The sequence below is a fragment of the Leptopilina boulardi genome, unplaced genomic scaffold (assembly GCF_019393585.1).
Source record: "Leptopilina boulardi isolate dan_hultmark-lab unplaced genomic scaffold, ZJU_Lbou_2.1 LbouV2_231, whole genome shotgun sequence".
Lineage (NCBI taxonomy): Eukaryota > Metazoa > Arthropoda > Insecta > Hymenoptera > Figitidae > Leptopilina > Leptopilina boulardi.
This window is the reverse complement of record NW_026137787.1, coordinates 270,480-289,783: the sequence shown is the minus strand read 5'-3', so window position 1 is coordinate 289,783 and position 19,304 is coordinate 270,480. Positions and strand designations below refer to the sequence as shown.

Sequence of the window (19,304 nt, the reverse complement as noted above, 5' to 3'; positions counted from 1 at the left end):
TTTTAGAACTTAATATAATAAGAAAGATATGAGGGAAATTGAATATCGCCATAACTTTGTGAAAAAAATTTTTTTTAGCTGAGATTTAAAATAGTGACGTATTTTCTGTGTTATTATCGTAAAAAAATAAAAAATTGCAAAAAATTGCAAAAAATTTTTTTTGCAAAAAATCGCGCAAAAAAAAATTAGGCATTTTTTTTGAATAGACATGTATGTAAGGCATGTGATTTCAAATTTTGAAGGAAAACTGTAAATAATTTCAAAAAGAAAACGAAAAAGTTGTTTTTGGTGTCGGTCGGTGTCGGTCGTTTTAGAACTTAATATAATAAGAAAGATATGAGGGAAATTGAATATCGCCATAACTTTGTGAAAAAAATTTTTTTTTAGCTGAGATTTAAAATAGTGACGTATTTTCTGTGTTATTATCGTAAAAAAATAAAAAATTGCAAAAAATTGCAAAAAATTTTTTTTGCAAAAAATCGCGCAAAAAAAAATTAGGCATTTTTTTTTGAATAGACATGTATGTAAGGCATGTGATTTCAAATTTTGAAGGAAAACTGTAAATAATTTCAAAAAGAAAACGAAAAAGTTGTTTTTGGTGTCGGTCGGTGTCGGTCGTTTTAGAACTTAATATAATAAGAAAGATATGAGGGAAATTGAATATCGCCATAACTTTGTGAAAAAAATTTTTTTTTAGCTGAGATTTAAAATAGTGACGTATTTTCTGTGTTATTATCGTAAAAAAATAAAAAATTGCAAAAAATTGCAAAAAATTTTTTTTGCAAAAAATCGCGCAAAAAAAAAATTAGGCATTTTTTTTTGAATAGACATGTATGTAAGGCATGTGATTTCAAATTTTGAAGGAAAACTGTAAATAATTTCAAAAAGAAAACGAAAAAGTTGTTTTTGGTGTCGGTCGGTGTCGGTCGTTTTAGAACTTAATATAATAAGAAAGATAAATGTATTTTTGTCTCCGGGCAGTAGTTGATCTGAAGATGAGATTGAGAAGGGCAATGATAAGTCCCTTTCTGCATTATACTTGGTCTCTACCTACAACTATTGATCTCGCTCAATTTACCCGTCGGCCTGTTAATTATTGTTGCACCTAATTAGTCGCGTGAACGGATCACGCTTTCGGGCGTTCGCTTGCATGTCACGCCTGCAACAAGCAAATCTGTAAAGTGAGGTTAGGTCGCACCAAGCACACACTCACACAAACATCGACACGTCAATTCATTTGTGTATAACACACATATACACGAGACATGTGCTAAAAGCGAAACACTCGAAAATGACATAGATAATTGAATTAGGGTTTGGGATAATTTCAAGTGTCATTTGTCCTTTTTCAATAATATTCCATTTCAATTATAATAATAATAATCAATATTTCTATTTTTAGTTTAAAATTCTTAAAGGCAATATTGTTATTTTATTATATTATGAGGGTTTAATTTTAAAATTTATTTGAGAAAAAAAGTAATTTCTAATTTTTATTTCAAAATATAAAAATATTTTTTTAAATTATTTTACTAACATTTTTTATTGTCTTCTTTATTTTTATGATTCAAAACTTTTAATATATTTGTTTGAAATAAAAAATAAAAATGACTCACTGTATTTTTTTTTTTGTAAAAAATTATTTATTCTGCGCTTTGGTAATTATTATTGCAGACAAATAATACAAATGCAATGATACTATTATACACTCATATACTATTAAGAGCATTTGAACCTTCGTGACGTCACAAATCATGGCGCATGACACGCAAACTTCTCAGGTATGTGAAAAACACAATTTTGAATATTTTTTAAAAAAACCTTTTGGAAAATGTTCAGAATAACATAGACTCTGTCTGTTATGTGCGGAAAATTCAAAATTTTGCGTATAAAACGTTTTTTAAACAATGTTTAAGTTGGTTGTCACAAGTAAGGAAAAATACACGAATTGCTTATATGTAGGCATTGTTTAAAAAACGTTTTAAACGCAAAATTTTGAATTTTTCGCACATAACAGACAGAGTCTATGTTATTCTGAACATTTTCCAAAAGGTTTTTTTAAAAAATATTCAAAATTGTGCTTTTCACATACCTGAGAAGTTTGCGTGTCATGCGCCATGATTTGTGACGTCAAGAAGGTTCAAATGCTCTTAATTTTATTACATTCATGATTTGCTTTGACTTTTTAGTAACTTAACAAATATTTATATCACGAATTTTTTTTAATGTTCGTTTACAGAAAATATTATTAAGAAAATAAAATAAATTCTAAACAAACATTCCAGATTTCTTATTTGATTTAAAAATAATTAAATTTATTGAAATTTTTTTTTATTTCAGATTTTTTGTTTAATCAACCTTGCTATTTTTTAATATACTTGTTTAATTAAAGCAAATTTATATTATTGAAAGAAAAACAAATTTTTATGAAAGATATTTTATTTGTTACAAATATGTATATTAAAAGTTTTGAATCATAAAAATAAATAGACAATAAAAAATGTCATAAAGAAAGATTTTAAATTAATTTTAAAAAAATAATGGAAAATTAATCAGTTTATGATAAAAATTATTTTTAAAAATATTCAAATTCAATGATCAACTTCTCGTCATTGTACTGACAAGTTGAAACAAAGAAACAAAGTTTTGCATTTCTGAAAAGGCATTTTATTTTCTTTACTGTTCGTCCGAGCAAGCACATTGAAATAATCTTTTCACTTTTTTTTTAAGTTTGACCATTTTTTTTTCTCCTTGCCAGTGACAATAAAAATAAAAAAAAACATATAGGGTCAGTTGGGGTAAATGGGGACAATAGGTTTTGTAGCTTAATTTACAGTTTTAAAATTAAGTTCAACGTCAATATTTTAACCTCAGATCACCTGCAAGAGATTTTGAGTATTGCCAAGCTTTTATCTTGACAATTAGCAGCAAGATGAAAAAAGTTATCGCTCAATGCATAAAAACTTGAAAATCAAAGTCAAACTGTTTCAGTATTTTGTCGAGCATTTCAAAGAAAACAGACTTAAATATCATACCAAATTTTTTTCTTATTCCTTATGACTCCCGTAATAGAAATTCACTTGAATTTTTGATTTTTGTCATTATTAACCAAATTAACAAAAATCAAAAATTCAAGTGAATTTCTGTTATGGGAGTCATAAGGAATAAGAAAAAAATTTGGTATGATTTTTAAGTCTGTTTTTTTTCAAATGCGAGACAAAACACTGAAATGAAAAAAAAAAATAAAACAAATTTAATTGGTTCAACTATTATATATCTACTACAAATTTTTTTCAAGTTTTTTTCATCCCTTAATACAGTAATATATGTACTTAAGGGAAACTTTTTTCTTAAAACTTTCGTAGAAACTATATGCTGTCCCCATTTACCTCAAAATTTTATGAAATTTTCTAAATTTTGGGGTAAATGAGGACAGTCAGTTTCATGCGTTTAAAGCTTATCTAAATTTTTTTCTGCTGCATAAAATTAATCCTAGGAACGTAAATAACAAGTTAAAAAAATATAAACCCGCATAAATATTACTATTTAAAGGAAGAAACTTACGTAATTTGTGAAAAATAGCGATTTTATCCCCATTTACCCCAACTGACCCTACACTGAAAAAAAAAAATTTATTTGATTCAAATACCGGTGTATTTGGTTATTATCAAATAAATATTTATTTGAATCAAATAAATTGTATTTGCTTCAAATACTGACATATTTTATTTAAATACTATATATTTGATTCAAATAAGAAATATTTGATTCAAATAAATATTTATTTGATAATAACCAAATACACCGGTATTTGAATCAAATAAATTTTTTTTTCAGTGTAATTTACATTGTAGACAAAATATTAAACTATTATTTAAAATAACAACCAAATTAAAATAATTTACTACGAAAATTTTACATAAAAAAAGAATTACGCATTGCATATTTACCCCAGATGTTCCATAATTACCCCGGTTGACGGTTATTGTTTAAAAAAAATTTTATAAATTATTTTTTTTAAACAATTGTATAATACATATATTTTTAAATATATATTAAAGATACAGGCAAAAATTCTCTATTTCGTTGATTTACAGATTTGAGAGGGTAAATAAATTGTATACAACGCGCGACGTCGGGGCGACTCGGGTCATGAATCAAGAATCCTATATAATAAATCTCTAATCGATAAACTCTCGAAGTTTTGTCACAGTAACCTGTATCCCATTGGTCGAAGTGTTATTCGTCATCTTCGTCTTTCTCCGTCTTACAAGCACGATTATCAGACACGTTTAGCCCGTATATACGAATATACACTCACATATGAATAAAAGCATTGTATGCGTTAGTTTCTTTCTTCATGCAAGCATGTTATGTATATATAATACATTCAGTCCGAATAAGGTTCTACTGATGCACAAATATATTAGAAAATTTGTACAGCATCATAATCTTATAATTGTTTTTAAATAAGTTCTACTAAGAATAATGATTAATTAATTTTTATTAATAATGAAAATGTATTTTTTCAATTATTTCAAGTTTTAATTATATACTTACAAGTAAAATAAACGTTATAAAAATGATTCATAGTACCCAATAGTAAGAACCCTACGACCGTCTTTCGATTACTTTCAACTTACTATCATTTTTATTGAATGATAATTTAAGGTTATATTATTTATTATAAATAGTAGAAAATTTGGACCAGTATCATTTTAACACGAAACTTACAATTAAGATTTTTATATTGTGCTACCAGGAATATTGTTATTTTGTGCATGTGCTGAAATCAAATAGTTAGTCTAATAATTAATAAATTACTTTAGTGAGGTTCACAACGATTTCTAATCAACGATTTAGAAGAACAAATATTTTTCTATTTAAATGTTTACATATTCTTGCATAAAAACTATTTTACTTAATTTTTCGATCAATAATTTGTAAAAGAGAAAATTATAAACAAAATATTTTATTGTTTTTGTCAAGAAAATATTTAAAATCTCACCTCAATGTTTTTTTGATATATACTCTTTTTTATTTATAAAATTATGACTGTCATATATATTTATTAAGGAACAAGAATAACATTATAAGGGTAGGCCTTAAAAAAAAGCAGCAAATAGAATAATATGATTAATTAAAATCAATTTTTGTCGCGAAAGCATCTTCTGTTTTTTTTGTGATTTCACATATAAATATATTCTGCGCAGATTTTGACAACTCAAAAATAGTAAAAGGTTTTGTTATAATGTGCCAGAGTATATTAATAATTTTTTAAAAAAATTGTATTTTTGGGATTAAAATATTTTAAATAGTTAATATATGGTAATATATTAAGGTTTAATAAAATAATTTTTGTATTACAAAAACATCATACAAAATAATTTCTCAAAGTTCAAGGAGATTTTACCATTAAATAAGACATTTTTATTTTTTAATATCTTCGAATTGATTGCTACATATGAGGCAAAATTCCTGAAATGTCCAAACAAAAAATTAAAAGTTCTCGAATTTAATCCATACTTTTCTTAAATGTTTTTATTGTTGGTGAAAGTCTAAAAATCAATTATTATTGAATTTAATAAAATAGTTTTTGAATTACAACGTTTTTAATTTTTGACTTTTGAAAAAAAAATTTTTTTTTTCAATGTACAATATTTATAAGTAGAATGCATAAAAGTTAACATATATATAATGATTTTTAAAGCTTTTTTGACGGGCTACACGCTGTTAATAAAATTTTTTGTTTTAAATAACATTTGACCTTTAAATTCAAGGTCAAAATGTTAATGTACGTTTATCTCAAAATCGGATTTTTAAAAATTTTTTTTAACTATCTCAATGGAAAGCTTGACTAATTTCCTACAAAACATGTAATTTTCAGAGTGGGATCTTTTAAAGTTTTTGAGATATTAATTAATTAATTAATTAATGTTTATAACAAATAAAATATTTTACAAACGAATAAAGTTACCGTAATTCTGAAGTTAGCAATTAAAACTTAACGTAACTCCGCATCCAACGAGCCCTGTATGAAGTATTTTGGATAAGTAGATTGTTAATAAACAATTAGTTAACATTGCAATTGTTTATTAACAATCTACTTATCCAAAATACTTCATATAGGGCTCGTTGGATGCGGAATTACCTTAACTTTCAATTGGTAAGTTCAGAATTACCATAACTTTATTTGTTTGTAAAATATTTTATTTTTTACTAACAACAAGCATCCAAAAGCCCCATATGAAGTATTTTTGTTCAATTTTAGTTAAATAACAATAAAAAATGAAATATCTTACAAACAAATAAAGTTATCGTAAATCTAAATTAACCAATTGAAACTTAACGTAATTCCGCATCCAACGAGCCCTATATGAAGTATTTTGGATAAGTAGACTGGTAATAAACAATTGCAATGTTAACTAATTGTTTATTAACAATCTACTTATCCAAAATACTTCATACAGGGCTCGTTGGATGCGGAATTACGTTAAGTTTCAATTTCTAACTTCAGAATTACGGTAACTGTATTCGTTTGTAAAATATTTCATTTGTTATAAACATTAATTAATTAATTAATTAATATCTCAAAAACTTTAAAAGATCCCACTCAGAAAATTACATGTTTTGTAGGAAATTAGTCAAGCTTTCCATTGAGATAGTTAAAAATAATTTTAAAAAATCGGATTTTGAGATAAACGTAAATTAACATTTTGACCTTGAATTTCAAGGTCAAATGTTATTTAAAAAAAAAAATTTTTATTAACAGCGTGTAGCCCGTCAAAAAAGCTTTAAAAATCATTATATATATGTTAACTTTTATGCATTCTACTTATAAATATTGTACATTGAAAAAATTTTTTTTTTCAAAAGTCAAACGTTAAAAACGTTGTAATTCAAAAAATATTTTATTAAATTCAATAATATTTTAGAAAAGTATGGATTAAATTCGAGAACTTTTAATTTTTTGTTTGGACATTTCAGGAATTTTGCCTCATATTTACAATTATTTTCACATTCTTAATAATTTAAATTCATTATATTTTCTAATGAATTATATAAACTACAAATTTTCTTTTTACAGTTTAATTATATTTTTTATAAAGAATAATATAGTAATATAACCTGAAATTATAATTAATCAAAAATTGAAAGTTAAATAAAAGTTAAATTGAAAGTTCTCAAAGGGCAATCGTAGGGTTCTTGTTATTCTTCTCACTATTAACCATTAAAACTAATTTTTGAGAAAAACAAGCGTCACCAAAAACATCAGGACCTTACCAGAATTCTGCATTTTTCCATATCAGAAACTTACCAAATTTTAGTTTTCGATAAGGAAACTTAGGGAAACTTCTCCACGGGCTCTTTTTTAAATTTTCTATGATTGTCAAGAAATGGTTAGACTGACAATTATGTGTACTTAGTGTAATAAAAGTGCAGTTACAAAGTATTTTGCTGATATTAACAAAAATTTAAATTAATTATGCAACAACTTTATATATTTTTAGAAAAATTTAATAACTCGCTTTCTTTTTGACTAAGTACTAAACAACAACGAAAAAGGCGCGCGCTTTGCGCGCGCAGTCTTTGTCTAGTAGATTAGAAATGTCTGGGGCCGAACCTTTTTGGTGTATTTTCTAGTGTATATATATTTATTTAAACGGGTTGCGTATATATGAAATCGAAATATTGAACATACGCCAAGGAAATCGAACGATTTTGAAAATCGAATCAAACCAAAGCGGAAATTGCGTAATCGTGAGTCCCTCGGGATCGTGGAAAGGACAGTTGTCCCATGGGGTTTATGAAGCGCGTTGCGACTACGCATTCGAAGCGAAAATGAACTGCTCTCGCGAGTCCCTTCCATGAAGGACACCCCCCCCCTCTCTATATATATATATATATATATTTGGTTTTGTATTCAAAGTACGCTGGGACACGGTTTCATGGGAAATGACATTGTCGATGAATTCCGTTTTCGACTTCCGTATTTGACACGTGACTCTCTCTCTCTCTCTCGATACTTTCCGCCAAGAAACAAAGCGAAACTCTAATAATAAACTGCACTTACGCGAAATAATGGTGTGAATTATTATCTATCACTCGTGGTTCCTTAATAAATTATCAAACCTTTCAATAAACGGATATTCTGGAATATTTATAATACATATATTTATAACAAAAGCTAGCGACGTTCATTTTGATAAAAAAATAAAAATTTATTATTTAAATAGAAAAAAAGTGAAAATAAAATTTTCCTCAAATTTTTTTTCAATTTCGACCTTTTTTAATAAAGTTCCTCTTCATTTCATCTTTAATTTTAAAAAAATATCATCTTGGAGACTTTACTGATTCTTGAGATATTGTCCGTTAAATATATGAACGGACTCCATCAATTATTCGGCAACCGCAATATTTTCTATCGTTATTTTTATTTGTTTGTAAAAAAAAATTTTATGGTTATGAATAGCTATTGTTTATTTGTTTAACCTGTCAACAACGTGTAATGTGGAAATTTTTTCTGAATTTGGTTTGCATTTAGGTGTACAGATAGGTTATTGCTTTTCAAAAATATTATTTTTTTCTTTACATTCTAGTTGTATTTTGTATACCATTAAAAATACTGATAAAGACATGTTTTTTTCGCAGTTATTGCATGATTTTTGTATTTTCATACTTTACAATAAAATAATAAAAATTATATTTCCATTCACTAAAAGAATAATAATTTCATTGAACTTTTACTTTATTCAATAAAGAAATTGAAAATACAAATATTCATTACAGAAAAAATTCTAATTCGTAAAAAGGTTGGAAAACAAAAAATGGTAAAAATAACAATTCTGAATACTAATTTTCATTGAGATGATGATACATAAAGGACAATATCTCGAGAACCTGTAAAGTCTTCAAAATGAATTTTTTTTTAAGTTAAAGATGAAATAAAGAGAAATTTTATTAAAAAAGAAAAAATTTAAAAAAAAAGAGTCGAAATTAAAAATAAAATGTAAGTAAAATTTTATTTTCACTTTTTTTCTATTTAAATAACAAATTTTTATTTTCGCTTTATAATTTTCTGAAAGTACGTAATTTTATTTGAATCATATAATCGGTTACTTGACTATTATATAAAATTAATATTTATTTGAACCAAATAATTTTTATTTAAATTAAATAAATTTTATAATTATTTAGAGTAATAAGTTCTGAATTTGAAAAAATACCATATTTAATCGAATCAAATAATCATTTAATACTTTCCCATTGGTTAGTACTAGCCAATTAGATACACCGAAAAAAAATCCTCTTGTTTCAAGAGGATTGCTCTTATTTCAATGCATATTTTCCTCTAGTATATGCTGCAAAAAGGTGTCCTCTAGGTTTAAAAGAATTCTCCTCTATGTAAAATTATTCTTACTTTTATTTATTAACTTTTAATTACTTTTATTTAATAACTTTTATTTTAAGAGGAAAAAATCATCTTAAAAAGAACTCTGAAATAATTAAAATGCAATCATCTAATTTGTATGTCATAGATATAATCTATAAAATTAAAAGGAATAAAATTTGTTATTCCATGATTTACATCTATTTGAGTATAAATAAATTGAAATTGATTTTAATTTTTTTGAATAAATCAACTAAATCTTTTTTTAATAATATTTTTATACGCAAAACATATAATTCATTAAATTTGAAAATTTATTTCAAATAAATTTTGAAATAAAATTAAAATAAATAAAAATCGTAATAAAATAAATTTTTAAATAGCATAACCTCAAAATTATTTAAATTTTCTTAAAAATTACTTTTAAAAATTTCTTTTACCTTCAAAAATAGGCACGTATTGTGTAAGTTGCAACTCTATCAAGATACATATTTAAAAGATTATTATCCATTTTGGTTTATTCCCCATTTTTTCACACAGAAATTAAAACTTTTTCACGCATGATATGCGATTTATGACGCGACGTAAATGATATGACGCAATCATCTTTGCGCATGAGCGACTTTCTATGGGAAATCCTCTTAGAATTTAGAGGAATATTCTTAAACATAGAAGATTATTCTAAATTCCAAGAGTATTATTTTAATTCTAAAAAGATTATTCTGTATATAAGAGGAATGCTCTAGAATAGTCCTTTTGTTTCGATCCTCTTGAAATTAGAGGAAAATATTCTCATTTAAAGAATAATACTCTTGTTTTAAGAATAAAATTCAAGAGGATTTTGTAAGAGGAATTTTCCTCTGAATACAAGAATATTTTTTTTTCGGTGTATGTTCTCCATTTATTTAATAATAGTCAAATAACTGATTATTTGAAATCAAATAAATATTTTTTTCAGTTAATTATAGAAATATCAAAAGGAGAAAATCATTTTTTGAAAAACAAAAGCACAATAAATTAAAAAAAAAATGTTTTCGAATTAATATTTTCAGAATAATATACATATATATATATATATATATATATATATATATATATACCATATATAATTTTGTTAAACAGGTGATGGCAATAAGGTGTCACCTAATGAGGCGATATATATTTTTTTACGCGTGATGAAAATGCACGCGGTGACGATTAAAGTGTTCCACGCGAGTTTCCTATATATATATATATACATAGTAGAGTGGCATCAATTACTCTTTCTGCAGTATATATGTATATATGTATACTGCACAAACGTGAGCGATATGTCCTGTACACACGAAACATTTATCGCTCTCACATTCCATTCCCCTGGAAATAATTAAATTTCCCAAAAACTAATTACGACTCATTGCAATTATAACTCTCGAAGCAAACGATGGTTTCACAGGCCGTCACATTCAAATACACCCTTGGCAAAAAGAGGGTCTTTTTGGTAGAAAATAGAGGAGGGGGAGGGTGGCAATTTTCTATTTCCCGATATGAAAGTTTCGCGCGAGAAAGACCCTTTTTACTCATCGAGGATTGGCTCTCAAAATCCATGGGGGTTAATTTAAGAGCAAGGCGCAACACACGGTAAGAGTCTTCTTGTTCGTATAAGCGAGAAAAAGAGAGAACCCTCGATATCCATGCAAGGGTGAGTGTCAAGGGCTAGTTATGGGGTTTCCATTTGCATTCCGGGGGAGTTGGTTTGGAATTAGATTGTCTGTGGCGCGTTTGACCCAACGATTTGACTGTTTTCATCGATCCAATCATTGCCCTTTCCTCATTTCTCTCTCTCTCTCTCTCTCTCTTAGTAAAATGGTATTTGTAATTCATTGATGCACCCAGTGTTGTCGTACTTATATATGTATATGTGTGTATGTTAATAAATTACAAAAGTTTTCCGTACCCGCCCATAAACGGTATATATATATATATATATATATATATATGTATAGTTAGAAATGAAACCGAAGAAGCTTGTTGAGTCGTAAAGGGGAATTAGTGACGCTGAACGTATTGGACTGATATTAGACTGCGAAATAAGGCTTTCTCTCTCCCAGTTTGCAAGGAAAGAAAATTCAAACAAGGGTGGCGAAATGATTTTTTTTATGCAACAGAGCGTTCACAACCCATAGTAGATGACTCATTTTATTGCACTCTTTTCCGGAGTTGTAATTTTTTTACTGTTAGTACAGAACTCGCGTCTAACGTCCCTGTTATATATATATATATGCATTATATCTACCTAAACTACGCAAAATTACTACGTTTCGTATACGCAAAGAATCCCTATAAACTTCTTAATGATTTTTTTTTATTTACAAGCAAAAAGAAGAAATACATAAGATCCAAAAGTTTTGAACGTTCAAAAGAACAAAAATTTTTTTGTAACTTCTTTAAGTACGAATTTTATTACAAAATATTGTTTTAAATATCTAAAAAGAAGTTATTATTTTAAGATTTGTTTAATTTACTGTTTTATTTTACATTGACATTATAATTTCTAATAATTTATAGATTGAAAAAAATATTTTGTTCATTTGAACGTTCAAAACTTTTGGCTCTTAAATACAATAGAAACTAATTTAAATTTAAATAAGTTAAATTTTTTTTTTTTAATTTCTGCAACATTTGATAATCGATTTAATGAAAATTCTGCAAAATTAATAATTTAACAATTTCATATTCTGTAAAAATAATATTCTACAAAATAAGATTCTAGATAATCATAATTCTAAAAAAATTTGTTTTAGAACTTTTTCATGCGTCCCGTTTATCAAACTACATATTAATTTTTTTTATATTCAGAATTGTTAAAAAAAAACTTTTTATTGTTCGACAAACCGATATTTTTTTAAGGTTTTAATTTTTTACACGTGCCTCTTTATTGTTTTAAAATTTTTAACATTTATTAAATTTTATTAAAAATGTTAGTTTTTTGGAATATAAAAAATTGTTATAGTAAAATTGGAGTGTAATATTAATTTATTAAATTACATTTAAGTTTATATTTAAGCACAAATAAGAGATAAATATAAACTTAAATACATTTTAATAAATTAATATTACACCCCAAATTTACTATAAAAATGTTTCATAACCAAAAACAAACTAACATTTTTAATAAAATTTAATAAATGATACAAATTTTAAAGCAATAAAGAGGCACTTGTAAAAAATTGAAATCCTTGAAAAAAAGTTTGTTGAACAATAATAAAAAATTATCATTTAACAATTCTGAATATAAAAAAAATTAATAGTTAGTTTGAAAAACGGGACGCATGAAAAAGTTCTACAACCATTTTTTTAGAATTATGATTTAATAGAATCTTATTTAGTAGAATATTATTTTTGCTGAATATTAAATTGTTAAAATATATTAATTTTAAAGAATTTTCATTAAATCGATTATTATCAAAATGTTGCAGAACTTTTATTTAGACGAAAATTAATTTGCTAGAAATTAAATTTAATCGAATCTTTATTTGTGCGAAACATATATTGTCTCTCGTAGAATATTAATTGTTTTTAAGTTATTAATTAATTTAAGATATTAATTATTTTATTTAGATATTAACTTTTAAATTTTTTCAATAATTAAAGAATCATTATATATTACATTATTTATTCATAATTTAATTTACAAAAACAATTGTAAAACATGCAACTGATTTTTTAGGTTAAGAATCATGTCAAAATCTTATTGACACTAAATATAAAATATTCAGCGGAACATCCGAATTGTGACACTTTGCAAGTGAATGGTAGCTTTTTTCCATACATTACGGGGCACAACTAGAGGTTGGTTTCCATTGTCCCCACTCGCCATTTGTCACAATTTTCGTCAACTACCGCACCCTGCTCTAGTAAAAATTTTGTAATTTTATTATTAAAATTAAAAGTTTCTATAAAGTTACTAAATTTTCAATAGATCAGGGTGCGGTAGTTGACGAGAATTATGACAAATGGCGAATGGGGACAATGAAAACCAAGCTAGAATGGAGAAAAGCAGGGTGGGGCAGGTATCAAAAATATGAAGATATGTCATATTTCGGACGTTATACTTGATTTGCTATATTTAAATTAAGAATTCTTTTTTCTAATTGTAGTATGCCCTTCTATGTTGTATTTTTCAATATTCTCAATGCTTTAAACCTAATTCGAGATTCTCGTACATATAAAAATAAAAAAATAAAATAAATGTTGATGATACCATAAGATATAATAAATAAGTGAGAAACGTTAGGAAAGAGCGGAACTGAATGTGTCACAAAGTGGGATTTACATGTTAGATTTTGTCCCCGCGAGCGACAAAGTCAGATAGTCCGTTTATATTTGCCCGCTGGTCTGAATCGCATTTGTAACGCGCGCCACAAACCAATGGTTCATTGGAGATTCACCGATTCGCTTTATGTTGCATGTGAACAAACCTGCGCAAACTATATAACGAAGTTCATGCCAAAACATTTTGGGCTCATTTCTAGACTAGACTTTTATATATACATATATGTATATGAAAATGGGACAGGCGAAAATCAAAGAGCACACACAAACATATATATACAAAATTTCGAAAATAGAATCCGCATACTTGAAATAACACACACACACGTAAAGCCACATACATACATCTTTCGAAATTTCCCAATTCTGAATGTAGGGAATTTTTTTTTTTATTTTTGAAAAGATTTCGAGACATATATACTGTACTTAGAATGTATTTTAGTGCTCTTATAAAAATGTCAAAAACACAATTGTAAATGTCACTTTTAACGATTTAAATTGATATATTTTGAAAAAAATTGTAAAAATTGATTTGATTTATTTTGAGGCATGATATTAATAAAATAAAAAGAATTTACTTTTTACTGCTGATTTACAGTGCATGAAATTAAATGGCAGAATTTTTAGGTTAGGAAGTGTGTAAATTAATATAAATATACAACTGCTAACCTTGTAATAGGTTGGTTTCTATTGTCCCCACTCGCCATTTGTCAAAATTCTCATCAACTACCGCACCCTGTTCTAGTGAAAATTTAGTAACTTTATAGTAACTTTTGATTTTAACAATAAAGTTACGAAATTTTTACTAGAGCAGGGTGCGATAGTTGACGAGAATTATGACAAATGGCTAGTGGGGACAATGGAAACCAGAATATCAGAATGTCCTGCAGTGCTACCAATATAAGAATATAACACTCTCGAACATAACCTATATTTTTTTTCTAATGGGTTTTAAGTATTTTTTTTTTTTGATAAAAATTTACTGTTAAAACAAATTTTTTAGGTAGAACCTTGAATCAGAATTGTCGAATTCCAAATTTATAAGCTGCAAACTCTAAAATATATCAAAACAATTTTAGTGTTACGTAACTTTTTTTTATAATTTATTGATGGTTGAATGATTTTACGTTTATTATATTGCTATTAGTCATGAATTGCTTATGGTATATAGAGGTGCTTGCACCTGCAAAACCTGTACGTGCAACATACTCTCTGTCTCGAGATAAAAACTTGTGGCCACAGTAAACGGTAAATTGCACATGCGAGAATCGGTGATAAACAGATACGATAGTCTTAAAGCATTAGGCATATATGCATCTTAAGTCAGAGTCTGCAAAAATTATCATCATTGAGTTAAAAAATAAAATAAAAATGAAAAAAATAAAATGAAAATAAAATAGAAAAATATAAAATGAAAATAAATAAAAAGAAAGGAAATAAAATAATAAAAATAATTAAAATTCAAAAAATAAAATAAACTTAAAGAAAAATTTAGAAAAAGGAAAAGAGAATTGTAGATTTAACGTAAGTCAAATATAAATTACACGACTAAAATTTTAAAATATTCACCAAAGAACCTCTCTCTCTCTCTTTCTCTCTCTTTTATTATTGTATCAAAACTCATTAGCATTCTTGGATCTTTATATGTAAATGACTTGCAATATATAAGAATTTTTTTTTTTATTTTTTAAAAGCAACTTGATTAAAATTTTCAAATGTATGTTTATATATTCTCTAACTCTTAACATTTCAGTTGATCATATTTCGAATAACGCACTTCTATAAAAGTATATACGCATATAATATACAATTCTCATAGTTTCCTGAGATTGGTAAATTTTAATAAATATTTCATTAAACGATGACTCAAGTTTTGGAAATGCTATCTATATATATATATATATATAAAATAGCGTGAATTTATTCTTGTAAATGAAAAAAAAAAAATGTGTAGGTTTATATAGCTTGTTTTAACATCAAAAGATATAATCATAAATCAGATGTACTTTATTGAGAGAGAGTGTGTTAATTTTTAGATATTTTATTCTACAAACATTTTTTAATTAATATTTTTTTTCTCGTATTTATTTAATTTATTTATTTGTATTTACATTTTGAAAGATTGTTTTTCTTTATAAATAAATTTATTTATTGCCTTTGAATGAAAAAAAATTGAAATTAAAAAAAGAAGAAAAAGAAATTTTCTCAATTCAAAATGAAACGTCACTTGAAGATATAGAAAGAAATGAAGATAAACGGAAAATAACTATGATTTTAAAAAAAGGAGAAAAAAGGAGAGAAAAGAATAAAAAAGAATTCCAGTTTAGAACTCTCGCGGGATAAAAATCGTGTAAGATTTTTTTGATTTTCAATAAGTCAGAAACGTGATGGCAATAAGTAAAGAAGTTATTGCTCGTAAGAGAAAAGGTTATGTCATTGGTTTTACCGATATGGTACATTTAAGTCAGAATTACCCTCTGAAGGTCAAGACAATTCTTAAAAAAATAAATCAAGAAAGAAAAAAACTATGAATGGAAATTTTTGAATTTAGTATATATATATTTAATTCTTATATATTGAGTAGAGAATAATATAAAAGAGATACGAAAGAAAAATAGATTCGTCAACGAGAGAAGAAAACGAGAGCGAAGAGAAAGGGAAACTAGTTTATATATACATATGCACGGAAAGTAAAACGAATTGCATAATGGCTTAAAGCATTCATATATATCTGTCGGTCGACATGCTTTGGAGCCTAGCCAGTATCCAGAGAGAGAGAGAACCCCTCTCTTTATACCTTTATCAACATATTCTACAATGTGCTGTGGAATTTCTCAGCTTTTAAAGTTTCACTTTATTGGATTAACAGATTTCAAAAGAAATTTAGGTCACACCAAATCTCTTTCAACACTTTCTTCGGTGTTTTTAAATCTCTTTAACCAAAAAAAAACTTCTTTGAAAATTCGCATATTAATAGGCTTTTACTCAAACAAGCTTCTTGTCAACTACCGCACCCTGCTCTAGTAAAAATTTAGTAACTTTATAGTAACTTTTAATATTAACAATAAAGTCACTAAATTTTCACTAGAGCAGGGGGTGTGGTAGTTGTAATGTATAGAAAAAAGCTACCATTCCCTGCAAAGTGTCACATTTCGGATGTTCCGCTGAATATTTTATATTTAGTGTCAATAAGATTTTGACATGATTCTTAACCTAAAAAATCAATTGCATGCTTTACAATTGTATTTGTAAATTTAATCGTTGAAAAAACTTGCAAGTAATTATCTAAATAAAATAATTAATATTTTAAATTAATTAATAACTTAAAAACAATTAATATTCTACGAGACAATATATATGTTTCGCACAAATAAAGATTCGATTAAATTTAATTTCTGACAAATTAATTTTCGTCTAAATAAAATTTCTGCAACATTTTGATAATAATCGATTTAATGAAAATTCTTTAAAATTAATATATTTTAACAATTTAATATTCAGCAAAAATAATATTCTACTAAATACGATTCTATCAAATCATAATTCTAAAAAAAAATTGAACTTTTTCATGCGTCCCGTTTATCAAACTAAATATTAATTTTTTTTTATATTCAAAATTGTTAAATGATAATTTTTTATTATTGTTTAACAAACTTTTTTTTCAAGGATTTCAATTTTTTACAAGTACCTCTTTATTGCTTTAAAATTTTTAACATTTATTAAATTTTATTAAAAATGTTAGTTTGTTTTTTGGTTATGAAACATTTTTATAGTAAATTTGGGGTGTAATATATTAATTTATTAAATTGCATTTAAGTTTATATTTATCTCTTATTTATGCTTAAATATAAACTTACATGTAATTTAATAAATTAATATTACACCTCAATTTTACTATAACAATTTTTTATATTCCAAAAATCTAACATTTTTAATAAAATTTAATAAATGAGTCGCCGGAAAGTAAAACCACACATAAAATTCTGACGGCCATGTTAATTCAATGGGAGTCAGATTTTTATGTGTGGTTTTACTTTCCGGCGACTCAAATGTTAAAAATTTTAAAGCAATAAAGAGGCACGTGTAAAAAATTGAATCCTTGAAAAAAATTTTGTCGAACAGTAATAAAAAATTATTATTTAATAACTCTGAATATAAAAAAATTTATAAACAGGAGCAAAGTTACCAATGACCCTACCTAAACGCTACTGCGCTTGCGCTTTGTCAACTCTCTTATAGGTTGAAAAAAGCGCGCTTATATAAAATGCTTAATAATAAGAAAACGTTAATAAAGCAATATAAAAACATTTTCACTATTAATGTTATGTTTTTTTTTAATTACATTGTTTTCTAATAAAAAATATATTTTAAATTAAATTATTTTAAATTTTAAAATAAATTTTACGTATTTTTAATTTAAAATTTTTTTTATTTATTTTAAAATTTTAAATTGTAAAATAATATGAATCGTAAACATTTGGAAGAAAAAGATTTTTAAATCAGATTATAAAATCCTAATAAAACGTATGCATTCTCTTGAAAATTGTATAAAATTTTCTAAAAATGCAAAAAAAGTGTTAAAAATTTGTTTTTTTGAAAAAAAAGTGATCCACTTTTTCCCTCTTTTTCCTATATAAGTATTATATAATTTGGATAATGAGGTTAATGTTTCCATGTAAATTTATGATTCTAAGCAAGTCGTGCAGTATAAATAATTGTAAATATAGTTTTCTCGTACGTGCTTTCTCGTTTATTGAGATGATTTTCCGCGAAGACGAATGAATTTCAAAAAAAGATAGAGACAGACAAACAGTGAAAAAAAAATCTCGTTTATTCTTTCGTTCCTTGGCAGATTACATGCTTAGAAATTAATGTCTCCCCCGTGGTTATAACCACTATACGAAAGACTGCTTTATAATAGATGTTGAATTTCTAAAGGCGTATACAATATTTGACTTTTCGAAATTCATGATCTCCTTGTGTCGTATTTCCCCTCCTTTTCACTTTTCAAAAGCCATATATTCTTGTTTTTTTCCTGTAAAAACAAAATTTCAACATATATATATATATATATATGACAATTTCTTGTTTCTGATGAAGCAAAAATATGTTAGCTCTTAAATAACGAGACAATTTTTTATTTCAATGTTACAGCGATCATGGCTCACTTTTCATTCCTCGCTGCTTTCTTCTGGCTGAACACCATGTGCTTCAACATCTGGTGGACATTTAGGTAAGTTTTTTGCTTTTTTTTATAATGTAAAATCAAATTAATGAACAACTAAAAGCGTCATTAATTATATGTGAGAACATTTTTGTTTGTTTCATTTACACCTATAGAATAACGATTTCTTTAAAACAAAGAAATCGTTTTTTTTTTTTTAAATTTACTTTTTGAATCAAAGATGAAATTTGTCCCCAGTGGGCAAAAAACCGTGTTTGTTTTGAAAACGTTTTAAGAACGTTTCATGTCTGCCAAATAATGTTCTAGAACATTATTTGAACATCTATGTTCTTAAAATGTTTTAGAATATTATTTGTCAGACATGAAACGTTCTAAAAATGTTTTTAAAACAAACATGCTTTTTTTACCCACTGG

At 25.8% G+C, this 19,304-nt stretch overlaps 1 protein-coding gene across 1 annotated transcript in view; it reads left to right on the top strand.

Annotated features, from left to right (window-relative positions):
* LOC127280271 (probable G-protein coupled receptor Mth-like 1) overlaps positions 1-19,304 on the top strand; it is a 286,104-nt gene that overhangs the window by 144,031 nt on the left and 122,769 nt on the right. Inside the window, exon 4 of the mRNA XM_051303168.1 lies at positions 18,860-18,938. Within this exon, the coding sequence (XP_051159125.1) occupies positions 18,860-18,938 (79 nt within the window). The remainder of the gene's footprint in view (positions 1-18,859; positions 18,939-19,304) is intronic.